This window comes from Gymnodraco acuticeps, unplaced genomic scaffold (assembly GCF_902827175.1).
Source record: "Gymnodraco acuticeps unplaced genomic scaffold, fGymAcu1.1, whole genome shotgun sequence".
In the NCBI taxonomy this organism is placed as follows: domain Eukaryota; kingdom Metazoa; phylum Chordata; class Actinopteri; order Perciformes; family Bathydraconidae; genus Gymnodraco; species Gymnodraco acuticeps.
This window is the reverse complement of record NW_022992336.1, coordinates 531242-549119: the sequence shown is the minus strand read 5'-3', so window position 1 is coordinate 549119 and position 17878 is coordinate 531242. Positions and strand designations below refer to the sequence as shown.

Below are 17878 nucleotides of genomic sequence, written 5' to 3'. Positions count from 1 at the left end.
TCTTGATGTCGGTGATTTTTGATAATATTCCTATACTGCAAATGAACATGTGTTCTGTCTCATAATGTATGTCCCCCATTTACATTTATTTGCATATGTTTAATTTAAAGATGTTTGAAATGTGCATTAACATGCAGTAATACAGAGGGACTATTTCCATGTGTAGTGGATAATTGTACAGATTGTGTTGTAATGTGAGTGTGTGACATGATGACGGATAGAAGAACAGTGGTAACACTTATATAACAGGATCATCCTTTTACTGTCAATTACCGTAAAGGCACAATTAATCGCACGCTCATAAATGAAGAGCTGCTGATTTGACCAAGCTGATTCCACTGCACTCCGACAGCACTGAGCACTACATCGAGAATAAGATTAAACACATTTATTTCATTTGGGAACACACACATATACCTATGGAGTTGGCCAGATGTGTGTAAATTACTGTTCATGGTCATTTGAAAACAAATGCCGGTGTCGGACATTCACAAACACACCGAACACACACACAAAGTGGAACTGAGCACATCACAAAAACACACGTCATGCACCTTGTGGATCAAACATCTCCTAAAATGAGTAATAGGGGGAATAATCGGGCAGTTCGATGTGTGTAGAGGTGTGTGTGTGTGTTTAGAGGTGTGTGTGGCTATAATTAAGCAGCCTGCAGTAACTCTTTAGCTGTCTAATGAAGGTAAACACAGCGAAGGCTGTGTGTAAAAGGCACAGCTCCACTTCCTACTTGGCGAACCAGTAACTTTCTTGTGTGCACGAGAAAGTATCTCTTGCGCACGAGAAAGTATATTGTGATGAGCAAAACCATGTCACTTGGCCCAGGTGGTTTCAACAGAACGGCAAAACATGTTTAACCATAAACACACTCGTAAGTACGTTTGTGTCAATCACTTGCACGTCACTGGTATGATGGGCATTCCCTTTCCGGTTTGATTCTCTAGTTTGTTAAAGTGTTTCGGGAAATGTTAAAGTGTTTCGACACTTGTAAATGTGTCTCTAGCTTTGTAAAAGTGTTTCGCATCTTGTTAATTTGTTTTTGTTAATGTTAAATCGTTTTTTCTTTGATAAGTGTTTTGCTAATGTCATTTTGTTTTATAAAATGTAAATTTGTCTCAAGCTTTGTTAAAGTGTTTCACACTTTGTAATTGTCGATTGCACCTCTCAGCCACCGTAGTTCTCGTCTCATGTCACTTCATGTTTCTTACCTTACTCTACCCTCTGATTCTGGTATACTTTAATTGTCACAATTATTTTGTGGCATTTTTCATGACATCCAAACACCTGAACTGTAGTGTGTTTAATTCATGGAGAAATGACATGCTGTCTTGTGTTCGTTGTGATGCAATTAAATAAAGCACATTTAGCACAAGAAAAAAAGTTCCTTAGTACACATGCAAACACATTTTGTATTATGTGTGTTTACTGTGAAACTCTGCAGACATGCACACACATGCACACACACAAACACATTGTGGGTCTTTTGCTTCTCACCTTTAGAGTTTTCAGAGCCTCCTCCAACACGGGCTTCCACTTTTTGCCTGATTTACGGCCCAAAGGTGCAGTCCACTACTCTAAAGTGTTTACTTACCACAGGCATTAAACATAACTGTCAATTAGGAGTGGAAGTCAGGTCTCCTAATGGCCCTGTTTAGACTGTCGTGTGGACAAGCTTTAGCGTCTCTCAGTCTGAGAGAGTGTGCGTGAGTGTGTGTGTGTTCGGTAGGGAGTGAGAAGCATGTGAGGATCAGTGTGTGTGTATGTTTGTGTATGCGTGTGTGTGTGTGTGTGTGTGTGTGTGTGTGTGTGTGTTGTGTGTGTGTGTGTGTGTGTGTGTGTGTGTGTGTGTGTGTGTGTGTGTGTGTGTGTGTGTGTGTGTGTGTGTGTGTGTGTGTGTGTGTGTGTGTGTGTCAAAACCCTACACAGCTTACTCCCCTTGATCATCCAGAGTAGTGAACATTTCAGTTGACACCTTTACGAGAGGACAGGACCCCGGACTCATTTTTTAAAGTCCCCGGTCCACTTTGATGTGCGTTATTAAACACACCTGTACCTGATTTGTACCGCCGCTCTCTCCCGTCTCTCACTCTCCCCTGAATATTAGTTCTACTTACGGTTAGGTCTGAACATCAGCAGTATTTATGGTTAGCTCACAATGGGTGGATTTACCATGAAAGATTTAACAGTATCAGAGAGGGTTGTATTAAAGAAAGGTTCAATAAAAGGGTACAAAGCTGTTCCATACTGAATGGCTGGCATGTATAATATCTTCATGTAATAAAAGACTACAAATGTGCAATGCAACACAATTGGAATTGTTGTTGATATCATTAGTTTATAGAAATGTATTTAAAATAAAGGTTTTGAATGGATTGCATTCTCCATTTAAGACGTTGTTAGCTTGTCCCTGACCATTTAGGACCTAGGTGGAAGTATATATACACATACTGCATCAATACAAGGATATACAATTTGAATATGTATTTTTGTCATTTAAAGTCTTGGTTATCTTTAGTAAATGAATCTGTTCCTACTGTTCTAACTCAACACCCTTCCCCATTAACTACTACGATTACTGTTTGAAAAACATTATAATGCTATATCAAAACTTTAGCTGCATCAACTTCCTGTTGGAGCGACACACAGGTGTGCGCCAGAGATTAATGTCTGAAGCATTTTGGAGGAGAAAGGGTTGATGGGAGGATAAAGGATACAAAGAGCTCATGAATTATCTGCATATACGAGCTGCTTATTTGATCAACGATAAGAGAAATGAGTCCACTTGCTCTCCAGTCTACACTCGCATGAAGCCTATGAGCCATGTGATACCATCAATTTAGCTTGCAATGACAACTAGTCCTTAGCATGGGTGAACACACCCTCTTTGGTAAACTATATGATAGGATTATGACTGTATTTGATATGCCATGCATGAAATTAAAGAATATCTATATGTTTAAATTGTCATTTTTCTTTAAAGCACAAGCTTGGATATGTTTTGTACTTGACATGGGTCTTGGTAGACTAGACGAGTATAGTAAATAGTCTGTTCTGGCTTGAGTTCTGGCACATATAAAGTGTCAAGGGCACTGTTGTTTCTTCTGCTAATAGTTAAACGAATGTGAGGCAATGAGGGTTCTTCAAAAGGGACGGAAATGCTCATTTACAACTGTGACTAATTGTGGCATAAATTCACAATCGTTTCATAACGGGCCTCACAGCTTGAGCTTTGTCATGTGCAATGGATGCCTTGCTTCCATTTTCACCTACCATTGCTCTCAATCAAATGAAGAGGTGGAGTGGAAGTTTATTTTCATATGTTCAAAGGCGACCGGTTACTGAGCAATTTTTGTTTTACTGAAACAATAACTGCTTTTTATTGAGAACAAATGTTGACATTTGGAGGGTGCAGCAGCGGGTGAGAGAAAGAGCATGCTAGAGAGAGAGGTAGGGCCTCTGTGTGCTTTGGAGAGTGCCTCTGGTGATATTTGACTACAGTGCTGAGTCCCCGGGGAACCCATCTGAGAATAAAGCAGGCATTTCAATAAGTCATCATTTAATGAAAGTGTTTGGGCCGAGGAAGAAGAAGCTGGCCAGGGGCTATAGTGTGCATGTCCTCCATATAGGTGACGGCAAAATAAAGGCAAATAAGAATACATGTAAAATACAATAGTATCAGGCAGTGGTGATTAAAGGTGGACACCCAATTATACAACAAATCAATACAAGTTTTAAAAGGTCCTCCCTAAATATATATTTAGCTTCAAAGACTCTTCTTCATAACATTTCTGGCATTTGTGAAACTGTTCACTGCAAAATAACCCATGAATGTGTGTCACTGTCAGCCTAAAAGGTGGGTTAACTTTGGGTGGGTTTACCCTCCACTACATCCATGGTGGCAGCCACATATTACTTCCTTGGATGAGGCATGGGGGGTCTGAAGAAGGAGGAGGAAAACCAAGGTGAAAGGGAGTCCCTTGAGATTTGGACAACACTCAAACTGAAATTCAACTGGAAAATGAAGGATTAGCTTTTAGTCTGGCTGGGAGCGATGATGGAGGCCTCCTCTTGGAGGATGGGAATATTATACATCTGATCTTTGAGTATTTCACACTCAGCCTCCACTGTGTGTGACAAAATATTAGAAATACTTTTTCTAAATCATAGAAATGTAAAATCAAATTAATTTTAAATGGTGTGTAAAGTTGTTTTAAAATAATAATTATTAGTAGAACTAGTAGTAGACTAATTGTTGTTTTTTTACATTATGCTTATTTATCATCATCCTTAAACCTGAGCTTTTTTTAATTCAAAATTGTTTAATTAGCTCTGTCCTAAATCCGCTGAAATAACCAAGCCTTGATGAAAAGCAGAGGAAAGCCTGTCCGATTAGGGCCCATCACACAGCCCATTGGAGCTGGCAGATGCTTAGATAGACTTTTATGGATTGCTCAATGCCATGCCATAATGAAGCAGGCAGGGCTGACCCATCCTGAACCAGGCTAAAAAGCTCCAGGGACAGGCCCCGCTGGGAGCCCATAATGCCCGATGCGTCCCACGGCTGTATTAATCACACTGAAAAATAAATGTGTGGCAGGGCGAGGGGAGAGGGGAAAAGGGGAGAAAAATGAAATAAGTATGTCGTTTATCCCAATCAAGGTCGTGAATATGTGGCCCAGGGAGATTCCCCTGACCAGAATGAGGCCCTAAAAGAAAATGATGGTCCATTTAGAAAGAATGGATTGTGCAATCTGTGAAAACTCATAATGTTTATGAAAAGCAAAATTCATCAAGCATTTCCCATCTGCGTTTGGAGTGGAAAAATAAAAGGAGCAGTGAGCAGGGTGAATACAAAATACCTGAGTGTTAAACACAGGTCTGTTGTAAATAAAATAATGACTCCCCAAGATGTATGTATAGTTGGGAAAACAGTTTAATATGTTCTCCTTTGAATAATGAATATCATACTCTGCCAGTACATCTTTACCAGCGTCTATTTTATTTACATTCAAAGATATAAATTAGTAAAAGTACTCCTGATAACAAGATTGTGTAGCTTTTTCCCAAATGCGTCTCAAATAAAAACCGTCCATAATATATATATATTTACAAATCAAACAGACAATGTCAGTTTCCCATTTTTGCAATACAACTTGCATAAATTATAGGCATCATTTCGCCATCATTTAAAAAAATAAATATCAAATGTAGGCTATTCCACTTTGAAGTCTTCAAGTTCACTTCAATCCCGTCCGCTTTGCGTCTTCCTTTTACAAATACGGTTTCACAGAAAGGCCAAATGATGTTTTCCACACGTGAATATAATAAAACAATATACCGTGGCAAATAAGCAAACTATAGGAACCTGAGAAATAACATGTAAATCACATATAATGGGAGATATTTTGGAAACAATGTGAAATCATTACCCACAAATGCATTTAAAACAAACAACTGAAATAATACAATAGTAATCTGACAAACATGTGCTGTAGAGAGAGTCTCAGCCTGTGTGCAGCTGAGGAGGCGGTAGCAGCTTTCATTCTGACTATATGGTGGCACTAGATCCGGTTTGAAGTAAAGGTTATGGGGGTTAAAACATGGGGCCAAAGGGTGGTGTCCTTACTCACTTTATAGTCAAAGCAATTGTGACACCTACCTGCAGACCATGGAAATATCCCACAATAAAATAATCAACTCCCTCCACAACCTCAGGAAACTCAAAGGTATCCCTCTACCCATAACAGCTCTACTGCAAGTGCTTATTAAAATCCCCACTGCCTAATTGCCGGGGGAAACGTTTATCCAGCGGCGTGTAGGCAGAGCTTTGAATGTGCGCAAGGAAAGTAACCGCCACAATAACTTAAGTGACATTTGAAGATGTAAAGTTGCACGATGAATGCGCAGAGCAAACTAACTGATTTGTTTGCTTTTGGCTGACCCTGTGTAATTATAATTATCCTAAGCTGGAAGATAAGGTTGGGGCCCACTGTGCGTGCGCGCACACACATCAGAGGAAACGTAAAAAATAGGATTCCTGTTCAAAGCTATGGCAACATTTCTCCGCTTATTGGATTCACAGGCTGCCACTGTGTGATGTGTGCGTGCGCGCGTGTGTTTGCGTGTGCACGTGGTTAGGCTGATCTGAGGTCTGTCCTTAATGGGGTGATGTTTAACGTCTCTATCTGTAGCCTATGTGTACTTCTGCGCATTTGTTCATATCCCCACTGTCTTCCAATACAATACTATAGATGATTTAACAGAAGAACAAAAGTACGCGTTGTGTTGTAAAAAAAAGTTGAATAATTACTAATTTATTATTTCAGAAAATACACTGCGTCGAACACTAATTATAGGCCACAATACACGTCGTTATGGTTGGACAGCGTTGTAAAATATCCATATTAAAAAGTAATTTAGTCTCATATTAGGTCCTAAAACCGTATTAATCTTAATCTGCCAATAGTGTCAGAAAATGCCACCTAGGCTATGTCTCATGCTTGAAAAAAATCTTAATTTTATCCAAAACAGTCAACCCACGGTTTGACTATGGCTACTATGACACATTGAAGTGTCACAAAAGAAAACCAGGTAATTTGCATTGCAAACAAGTGAACTCCTTTTACCTCGGCCGTGGAGCGGTTTCCCTCCCACGTTTAAAACACATACAATCTCAAGATTTAACACCAGATTAAATGAGTCTTTAAAATGGTTATTGTTTGTTTTAAGAGCGTGGCGAAACGTGTAATTACGTACCTTTCTTTGCTTCTAAATGTGCGGGTCGGAAAAGCTGTTGTGGCTCGACAACAACAATGTGGTTTGGGTTATTTTTAACGAGGGGGGAGTCTGGCCTGTGTTTGGGGTTAGTGCTGGCCTCCACAGCCTGGTGAGAGGAGCTCAGACCCTCGTTTGCAGCAGCGGCAGCGGCGGCAGCAGCCAGACTCACTCCGGATGAATTAGTATACCGCAGGATCCCTTGGCCCTGCAGGGGGCTGAAGTTGCCATAGTTTGTGTAATTGCTATAAAAGGGAGAAGTGTAATAAATAGGTCTTCCAAGGATGGAGGGGGCTGGGTATAAGGAGGGGGAACTGGCAGCCGGGGAGGTGGTGGAAGACGTAGGGGGGGTAAGGAGGCCACCGCTGGAGGAGGGGCAGTTCGGTTGTCCGGGCAGCCCATGTTGCTGGTGATGCTGCTTTTGGTCCGAGGTAGCAATTTCCGCCAGCGACCACAGTTTGGGCTTGACTGTGGGGTTCTGAGGCGCCCCCGAAGAAGGTCTGCTATCAAGACAAGGAGACGATTTATTGGTGCTGATAGTGTTGATATTGACGAGGCTCCGGGCCAAATCCTCGCGCTGACTGTGGAGTTGGTGGAGATGATGGAGGTGGTGGTGGTGGTGGTGATGACTGAGGAGTGGAGCTTCTACTCCTGTGAGAGGCGACGATGTGACGGATATGGGTGAAAGCTGAGCCCGCCTGTCGTGGTTCTGCTCCTCGCCGTCCTCCTCGCACTTGTCGCCAGTCCGGTCAGAGCCCAGTTCCGCCCCACGACAGCTGACCTTCTCCCCGTCAGACTCTGCAGAGCATGAGTGGTCCGTCAGAATGTCGACGTGCAAGCTGATACCTAAGACACAAGGAGAAATGTCGAATTAAAATAAAGAAATAGCCAATAATTACAAGAAAAAATAACATTCTATGGATAAATAGAACATAAAGAAATGTCATATCTAAAAGTAGACACATTCAAATGTAATGAGCAGTCATATCAAATTAAGACAAAAGCAAACGCTGTCTAATAAATAAATTAAACCAATTTATAAAATCATCATATCGTCAAAGTATATTCTGTATCCATTTGTATTAAAAGCCATCAACAATGTGTTGGGCTTGAATAAGTGATACATTAATTATTCATATCATTTTAAATAGGCTACGATTCATATAACAGTATTTTTTTTTCACATAATTATGCAAAGATGTCATCAGGATAATGACATTAACATTAAGGCCACTCATGTGGATTGCTATGTTATGTGTCTACTTTGCCAGTGACCTTCCATTAATCATGTTCAGAAAATAGAGCGTTCACCTTAACAGGTCATTTAGTTTTAGAACCTCGTTTTCATTAACACAATTATATTAATCAATACTATTAGTAATACTATACATTTTGCCAGATGTATTTTATAAGAGATACAAAAAACGAAATAAAGACATATTATTTTAAAATGTGTTTCAGGATATAATAATGCCATGCTAAATTTCAAAACCCAGCATTATTCCCCTAAATATCTTGAACAGTAAATACAAGGGGAATCCACCCCTCCCTCTAGCCCCCATGCTACCCCGAATTGTTAAATGGATCATTGGCTCGGTCGCCAGATAATACCCCACCTTCATCCTCCGCTGAAGCCTCGCTGTTATCCAGCGTTTTTTCAGAGCGATCCACTTCTTTCCTCTCTCCGTCCCCGTCCTCCTCGTCCTCGTCTTCGCTCTTATTCCTGGGCGCCCATGTCATCTTGTTCTCCTTCTTGAGCCTCCGCCTGGCGTTGGCGAACCATGTGGAGACCTGCGTCAGGGTCATCTTGGTGATGATGGCCAGCATGATCTTCTCCCCTTTAGTCGGGTACGGGTTCTTCCGGTGCTCCTGCAGCCAGGCCTTCATGGTGGCCGTGGCGTCCCTGGTTGCGTTTTTGCGGTAAGCCGGGTCGTTGAGTTGGTAGGGGTACCCTGGACTCCCGTATGGGTGGTAACTCAATGCCCCGGCCATGCCCGATGTGTGCGCGTCATATGGAGAGCTCTGGAGGAAAGTTGAAACAGTCAGGATTCTGCTGTGTGTATTCCAACGCTGAGTTTAAAAAATATGTTTTTTATTTGACATTAATGTTAGCCTACTTGTAATTAATTAACACAACTACTTATCATAATTGATATGGCATTTTAAGGACACACACATGTATATTAAAAAGACATTATAACAACTGAAACAATCTATTTCATTCTAGTCATTGTTATTTTGGAAAACTTGTGAAAAATGTGAGGAGAGTGATACTAATTCACTGACAGGTCTCTAGAACAATACGTGCAGTGTATTGTTAAAAATAAACAAACAATTAATATGTTATGTTGTGCTTGGATCATTTGTCAAAGCTCCTCATTTAGTTGGAACAAAAATGTAAATGCAGGCGAGGCTAAATACACCGAGCGTAAAAGCAGGCCACGGAAAAGCACGAATTAATGGTCAAGATCATTATCGGATTAACTAATAGCAAGGCTCCTGTTAATATAGCCATAAAGCTAATAAAAAGGACATTTCAATTTTCTCTAATCACCCATTAACTTCCTCATTTTCTTTCAGTGGCTGCTTTTTGTTTTGTTGTGGCAGCCACAATGTGTTAACATCTTCTCTTTGCAGCATTACAAATCCCATTAGCAAATCACTTGATATGCACCTTTCCTAAAACGATTCAAGTGCCCTGTGACAATAGCATTGCAAGTCATGCTTTTCATGTTAAAATTCCGTTTATTCAACTCAGAATAAAGTCTGCTTCATCCCCTGGTGATTTTACTGACTGCTGTAGAAGAAAGAGTAATAGCTTGTGTAATATTAATTTCCTATGGCACACAAATTGACTGCTTAGCTGCTAAAAGGCTGAAATAAAAATCTTAGTTGGTGTTCTGTTTTCCATAATTAGCTGCGCAGTGAGTGCTAAGCGTTGGTCAAGCCATTAGAATTTGCAGCTCATGCTGAAAAAAAATCAATTTAAGCCAAAGAGGTTAAGGATTTAATAGTAACAATCCGACGAAAGGCCAATAGATATAAACATAAGGCAACCGTGCACTCAATGAGAAAGTTACGCACGTAGGCTACTTACTGATAAAGGGATCATAACAAAACACATTGTGCCGATTTAATCTTGAGCGAATGACAGCTAAACATTTACATAGCCTACGTTAACTCGCTGACAAATTCAGCCACTTTGAAACCTTTTCATAAAGAATCATAGATTGATATATGAGATATTTTACCATGTAGGATGGGAATCCCGTAGTTGGATCCGTGGAGTATGACAGCGGGCTGGAGAAGCCTGCACCGGCCGAGGCGGAGAAAGCAGCCGACCCAGGGTAAGGACTGAAGGCTGAGCCAGAGGACGATCTCGCCAAGTCTTCATTCCGCGGGGCAGCCAGAGCCGAGGCCCCGTATGCCGGACACGAATAAAGAGCCAGAGAGCCCGGGGCCTGGTAGAGGTAACCCTGAGGATAGGACATGGGTAAGCGCGCGTTGGGTCGCCGATTCCAAAAGAAAAGAGGAAAAAACGACGCGCAGGGCGACGAGCAACAACAGCCAAAAAATAATAAACAATCAACTCAATAATCAGCCGTACAAACAGTCATCGGACAATGAAAATAAAAAAAAGTCCTCCCTCCACAGCCCCCTTACTGGGAAAAAACCCCGAAAGATCTGTTAAAGTGCCCACATAGAGGCAATGTGGCATGCGTCTTGATCCCCTAGCGTCCGATGTTTTTAGTACGCAGCACTATGAAGTGAGGAGTTAGAAGGGAAGGAGCCAGTGGAGTTTCAGACACACAGAGCATTGGGGGAAACTGGAGCTGTCACTCCGGCTCATCTGAATATCCCATCCACGCCCCCTTTCTGCCTCGTAGAAATGGAGACTCGAAACAAAACCAAGACTCCACACTGCAAAAAGTGGGCTCTGTCCACCAAAACGAGACTCGTTCAGTTTAACGTGGTTTCAAAACATTTTAAATAAGAAATGTAGCCTATGTAACTGAGCAAAGCAAACATGTACAATCTTCTGCATTTGTCATTTATTTCCAGAAAATTCCCCAAACAGGTAACATGTATCAGAATTTATAATTGAGTCATTTTGAAATGTTCTTTTGAAGTTCACTTCTTACTTTTTAAAATAGCGATATATTCATATAGAGTTTTTTTTCGATGGCTAGGCCTACTCATTGCAGCACCAGGACATACATAGTCTTGCAGTGAGAGAAAGAGAACTATTCAAAATCAGTTTGCATGTTTTACTTTTTGCCTCGTTTTAAAGAAAATAGTTTAAAGGTCAGGTTAATTGTGATCGTCTGTGTGATCAAAACTTGCAAGCACTCCCATAACAACTGAGCAGGACAGAAAGCGAGAGAGGGGGGAGAGAGAGAAAGAGAGGGGGGGTAGTATAAAATGGCCAGTGCTCTCCACTTGCAGCTGGTTATTTCGTCAGTCCAGCTATCAGACGCGGACACATCCATGAATGCATTCGAGCACCGATAAGGGTGCACGTGCGCCAGGCAGTGCGCGCTCTGGTCTGCGAGAGGCGTGCCCGGATCCTTAATTCCCCCCACTTAGCGCATCTCAAATACACTCATCGCTTATTATTACAATTACATTCATCAGGAATAATAAGCCGTTGGTGCTGGTTATTGTAGTTTTATGAGGGGCAATCTCTCCTCTGTGCAGGCACCACACACACTGTCCGGTGTGCGTAATTAGGCGAGTTTGACAGCTTTTGACAGTTTTTTTGGGGCATTACCTGTATACACACTGTTGTGTTTCTGTGTATGCGCGTTTGCACTTGTCTCTGCATGCACAACAGGGCACAGCCTTGTCCTTTATTACTGTGATTACAGGCATTATGACCTCTGTTGGAGACAAGCGATACAGCACAGCAGGGTGGAAACCTGAAACTGTGACAGAGGTTTTTTTGGAACGGGCAGTCAAGGTGGCAACTACTGTGAAGAAGAGTGGCCTAGCAGTCTTCCTCATCAGTATTCATCAGAATGAATGTGTTCATCCATCAGGTGCTTGTTCCTCCACTGCAGTGTGGTCTGAGTGTTGTAAACAGCAACAGCACCATTTAAATAGGTGCAATACAGCGTGCCTGTTAGCAGGTCTGACTGATTTATTTATAGCACCTAAATGCATGCAAATTATACAAAAATAAGGCCGATTGTAGAGCCTATGTGTACATTCCAGTTATGTTAATGAATACACCATAATGTCCTGTATTCAAATCCTATCGCCATCCATTTCCAATGTGTACTACTTTTAAATGAGACATGACAGTATTATGATTATTATGACACCTAATTCGTACAACAATACAGTAATAGGAGTGTATGTATTTGGTATTGTGTTGTCAGAGAGCTCCGTTTTCTTTAATTACTCAAAACACCATTCTATAACACATTAAAACACTTTTGAAAATGCTTATACTGTTTTTTTCTTCTTCTTAATGTCGTAAATAAATAAATCAATCACTGATGCATTATAGAAACCAACATTTTAATTTTACATTTTCATTTGGATATGTGTTACATTTAAAGTCACAGTTATAATGCATTTGATTAGATATTATTCTTAAAGCAGCTGCTGAGAGATTGACATGAAATAAACCTTTAACTATTTATTTTTAAAAGCAATGTTAAAAACTGTTTACAAAAAGCTAATTAATGTTCAATGTTTGAAAAAGCTAACCATATTCTGGATTAGTTAAGCAGTGAACACCATCATGACATGTATGATACATTTAGTGTCAGTAATATGCAGGGATACTAATAATAATTTAGTCCAGTGTCAAGATTTTGCAAGGAATTTAGCCTACCAAAGTTTTTATATATTTTTCAGGAAATGGCCTTTATTTTTCAGGAAGATTTAGTGGTGTCTCTGTTTCAGGCAGGACTAATCAATCCCAGAAGACTAAATGAGTACTTTTATTATAGATTGGGTCAAGATATGGCTGACTGGGAGTACTGTTCGGCCCACACCAGGGGGCACTGTCTCCTCTACACACAGACCATAGTTTAACCATACAGTAAGTAGTGTAACATCACCGAGTGTACGTGTGTTTGTGTGTGTGTGTGTGTGTGTGTGTGTGTGTGTGTGTGTGTGTGTGTGTGTGTGTGTGTGTGTGTGTGTGTGTGTGTGTGTGTGTGTGTGTGTGTGTGTGTGTGTGTGTGTGTTTGTGTGTGTGTGTGTTTTAAACTCCACAGTAGTGCATTCCAGGTCTCAGTTTCAGACAAGCTGGAGCTCCTAAGATATTTTAGTCCCAGCCTGATGGAGATATAGGAGATGGGAAAGAGAGGAGATTGACAGACAGACAGACAGGCAGAAAGACAACACGGACTGAGAGACAGACGGATAAAGACAGCATAGAGAGTATAGACACTGTGAGGCAGGCGGATGAAGCAAGACAGAAAAGCATCAGGTCAGACAGTCAAAGAGGCAGACAAGGAAAAATATGTGGAGTCAGACATACAGATGCAACGTCCTGCATGACCTTATCGCCACTAGTGACTTTCAACACAAATTATACATTTAGCTGATGGTGTTAAGGTGAGTGGTCATGAGGTATATTGATAAACAAAAAAGAAAAACAAAAAGAAAAGAAAGAAATACCCCACTTGTCCAACAGCCTAATGTTTGGGCTTGTTTCATGTGGGGAACTGCATTTTTACTTTAATAAAAAATAACTTGATAAATGTACAGACATAACAATTTAAATAAAGTCATAAGTTTGCAATTAGTTTTATTTTGCCCTCTATGTGAACACGCTTTTGGCCCCACAACATGTTTTACACTTAACAAATTAAGACTTCCTTATTTTCTATGAAGAAATAACAAATAGACGTACTCATAACATATTGATGTTTATTATACGTATGACTGCTTAATGGATTAAAGCATTTTATATACCTCTGCTCACTTCAGATAACTCTATATCAGTGAATAATGTCATCCTTCATAAATGAAGGAAACAGCTATTGATTTCTCATCTATTCCCTCCCAACAGAATTTATCCCTGAATAATGTCCAACTGGCAGAGGTGCGTGTATTGCACTTGCTGATGATTGCTAACTGCTAACCCTTTTTTGGTATGTAAATTGTCCGGAGTCAAATTGAATAGCTAAAGGATATACTGTAGCTTTGATGTCATGCCCTTTGTTTATTACCCATGTGACTAAATAAATATCGATTTCTGATTTTCCATAACATTTTGAACCTCTGCAGTGCAGCTGTTGTGGACCTTTTACATGTTATGAACTTCTATGATGTGCATTTGGCTTTATGTGTTAACTATGTTTGGGGGGGGGGGGTTCGGGGCAATGTGGGGTGGAGCTGGGTAAATGTGTAAATGCATGGTTGTGTCTGTCTATCACTCTAACTATGCTTGTCTGTAGGTGCATGACTAATAGTGCATGTGGCGGTGTAGGAGGGAAATTTACTAGTTATGTAGTCATATTGAACTGGTCTGAAATCAATACAGTCTGAGGAGGATATATCAGTATGATTAAACCTGAGCCTGGCTATTGTTCACAGTGACCATTGCCTCCATGTCTTTGTCACTTATGAACAGTGCCTTCAGTTTTAAGACCTAAAAAGCACTTTTTTGGTCTTCATGTCGGTCTTCTTCAATATTTGAACTCATCATAATGGTGTTGTACTCAACTTTGCTGGACAAAGTTCCAAGATTTTTGCATCAATCAAGAACAGTTTGTATTATGCTCTAACCATATGTACACTCCAGCCTGTCCTCCTACAAAAAACTACCAAATAGGTCGATTGTTCAGCAGCTTATTATACAGTCTATGATTACGACCCATAGTCACGTTTTAAAGTGTAGCACCTATAGTAGTCGTGTAAGAAACAACATGCTCCCGTTGATTGCAAATGCTCCGGAGGGTCGTTTATTCACAAATAACCCTATCTGGAAAATCCTAAATTGTGGAAAAGTTTGGCCATTAATATGCTTTTTGATTAGATTTATAGCGAGAAGTGTATATTGTACTTTTAGAATCCACATCCAGTGGATGTGTAGGATCTATAGTTCGATAGATATTATGAAGATGATTTGAGGTCTCGCCTGCAGAACATTAATATACTACATCTTTCCGCAGCGTCCATGTAAAGTTGGCGTCAACCGTCACAGGGTGAAAACAGTATTTCCGGTCTCGAAGTTTTCATAATAAAATCGGAAGTATTCCCCTCACTGTCAAATTATTACACAGTGATATCTGCCGTACTCATCAACTAAAAAACATCAGTTTATCCTTGTTAATTACACAACATTAATTGGTTTAAATTGTGTAATAATAATAATAATTCATTAATTTTATATAGGCGCCTTTCAAGGCTCTCAAGGTCGCCGTACAAATACACACAAAACAAGATACACAATAGATAACACCAGCATAAGAAACATAAACAAGACAATGCAGTATATAAATCAAACAAATAACCAAATAAATAAAAACAGAGGATGTGTGATGGATAATGATGTACAATGCTTTTGTGTTTTTAACCTTCGATTCGGAGAAACACATACTTTTTTGGGAGTTTAGGATGGCCGAAGACACTACACTACCCATGATCCTCAGCTATCGTTTGGGACTAAAACATCCGCTTTGCTTGACAAACCCTGTGATTAGTCCTCAAGCTCTGTGATTGAATGTGTGAGTGGTAGTGCGCCAAGGTTACACCGAGCTCTTTGAAATGGAATGAAACCACGGCAGACTATCCAAAACTGGACTCGAACGGGTTAATATCTTTGGACGTCCTCCACCAGCTGTTTTATTATAGAGATCACTTACAGTATCTTCTTGATATTTTCTATTCTATATTTCTATCATTGACCTTCTACTTTCCCCCTATTTTGTATGTAGGCTACTCTTAATATTTAAATGTTTTCATCAAATATAATATAATCAACAAAAAAATGCAATAACGTGCTTTAACCACTAGGCAGTGCGGGTTAAAAAACTGTCAAGTGTTAACACAATAAATTATACTTTCCAGTATAATTTACAGTTTAGTTTATGACGGATTTATTTTGTTATCCACACAGGGCCGGCCCATAGCACTGGCGTTATAGATGTTCGCCTAGGACGCCAGATCTGTGGAGGCGCTGCGCTGGCAGTTCTGGGAGAATTTTTTTTTTTTTTGACTGTTGGTGCTCATCCTAATTTTCGGCCTTGATGTAACAATATTCATAATTAATTAAATGTAACACCCTTTTCACCCCAGTTACACGTTTCATTTGCCCTGTACGATGGGCGCTGTAAGTGATGAAAATGGGGGATGTTGGCTTATCTGGCGCCCGCAGCTCACAGCCAAAATGCGAGTGAGCGAGGGAGAGTGCACCGGTACCGGCGCTGTTGTTATTAGAATCTGGTGCTAGCTGCTCTAACGGATATAAGAAGAAGATGTTTCTACAATAATGTGTCGGGAGAGTCCTCTCCAGTCAGACTGAGAGGCTGATAACTACAGCTTAGTGAGGTAAAGGACTCTCAGTGTTTAGATAGTTCACTGTAGTCTAAGTTACCTCAGTGGGTGTCAAACGGTTTGGTCACAATTTATGTAAACACATATTTCCAAGGCACTCCTTTATAATTATTGGGAAATCTCGCCTAGGGCTGCAAATTGTCTAGAGCCGGCCCTGTATCCATTGTATATATTGTTTTGATATTTGTAACACCAAACATGACCCAGTGGTCTAGTTAATAAAACATAATAATATCAAACATAATATTACTATTAACTTTATTGCGAAATTAAAACAGAACGGTAAAGAAAAATACAGTTTCAGTCTCTCGATTTGAAGCTTATGCATTGTACCATGAACCTGTATACACCTGTAACAGTCAACTGCATGAGGAGTTGGAAAGGTAGTTTCTGAAGATGTTACAAATAACACACAGCATACAATACCATAATAACTTTGTATTATTAGTGTAGGACACTTATGTATGTATAACATCTGAATATGTGTAGTTTTATTCACGTTTTCACATCATTTTACAGGATATTGCTATATTATTTTACATATTGTAGTTCTAAACATTAATATCTGATTTGTAAAACATCACAGAGAGAAAGGTAAATCCGTCATTTGATAGTAAGCTATTGTAATTCTGATTCCATAGATGTGTCTCCCATCACCCAAACCCCTGAATATTCTCTCAACTCAGTATTTACATTCTTTAATTCAAAGAAAATCAGTAATATAAGTCCTTTATGCTCTGTGCACTGTTATGGTGTAAATACAGCCTATTTACCAATTGGATCAGATATACCAACCCAGTCTCACAAAAAAAAAGTGTAATAACTACGTTGGTCCACAACTTGGGACGTAGTATTTCTACAAAAATGCCTCTGAAATTGTAAGATCCCTACGTTATTTTTCACCATTAATTCCAATGGCTGGCGTCTATGTCACGTGATCTTCAAATTTCTCCCTGCAGAAAAAAAAACATGGCTGACCTTCATTTTATTCTCGGTGGAAAATGCCTATTTTAAGGTTAGTTTGGCCATTAAAATGCGTTTTGATGTCATTTGATGCGAGAAATATGAGTTGTTATTTCAGATTATGTGTGCAGTGGATGTACATGATCTTTAGTTTGCTAGTTATTATGAAGATTACTTCAGGAAATTGTGTCCATACAACGTTTTCATTGTTACCAAGGTGGTTGCTAGGGACGCTGCTTTCGATATTATTTCTGTTATGTTGTGTAACTGTTTAATGGTGTTATCTTTATTGCTATCCCCTTCCCCGTCAATTTATAGTGTTGGTCCACAGCGCAAACGTATTAGTTTAACAAAATCTGCATCTAAAATTGTGGCATAGATACGTTATTTTCCCCTGTGCAATTCTCCAACCCAGTCTCACATCTCACATCACATCGTCATAAACAAATACCGGAAACAGACCGAATAAAAAAAATAAAAAATAATAATACTTTATTCCGAGTGTGCTTGCTTTTCTCTTTGAAAGTCATCACATAACGGCATTGTAATACACGGTTCGGCTGCATTAAATATTACATATCTGCCGTAGTTCAGTATTTATAGAGCC

At 39.9% G+C, this 17878-nt stretch overlaps 1 protein-coding gene across 1 annotated transcript; it reads right to left on the bottom strand.

Annotated features, from left to right (window-relative positions):
* Positions 1–4930: 4930 nt before the first annotated feature.
* On the bottom strand, positions 4931–10559 carry irx2a (iroquois homeobox 2a). Its single transcript, XM_034208581.1, has 3 exons — positions 10041–10559; positions 8406–8811; positions 4931–7635 (listed from the first exon to the last, which is right to left on the bottom strand). The coding sequence occupies exons 1-3, from the start codon at positions 10278–10280 to the stop codon at positions 6764–6766; spliced, it is 1518 nt and encodes a 505-aa protein (XP_034064472.1). The 5' UTR covers positions 10281–10559; the 3' UTR covers positions 4931–6763.
* Between the last annotated feature and the right edge of the window lie 7319 nt (positions 10560–17878).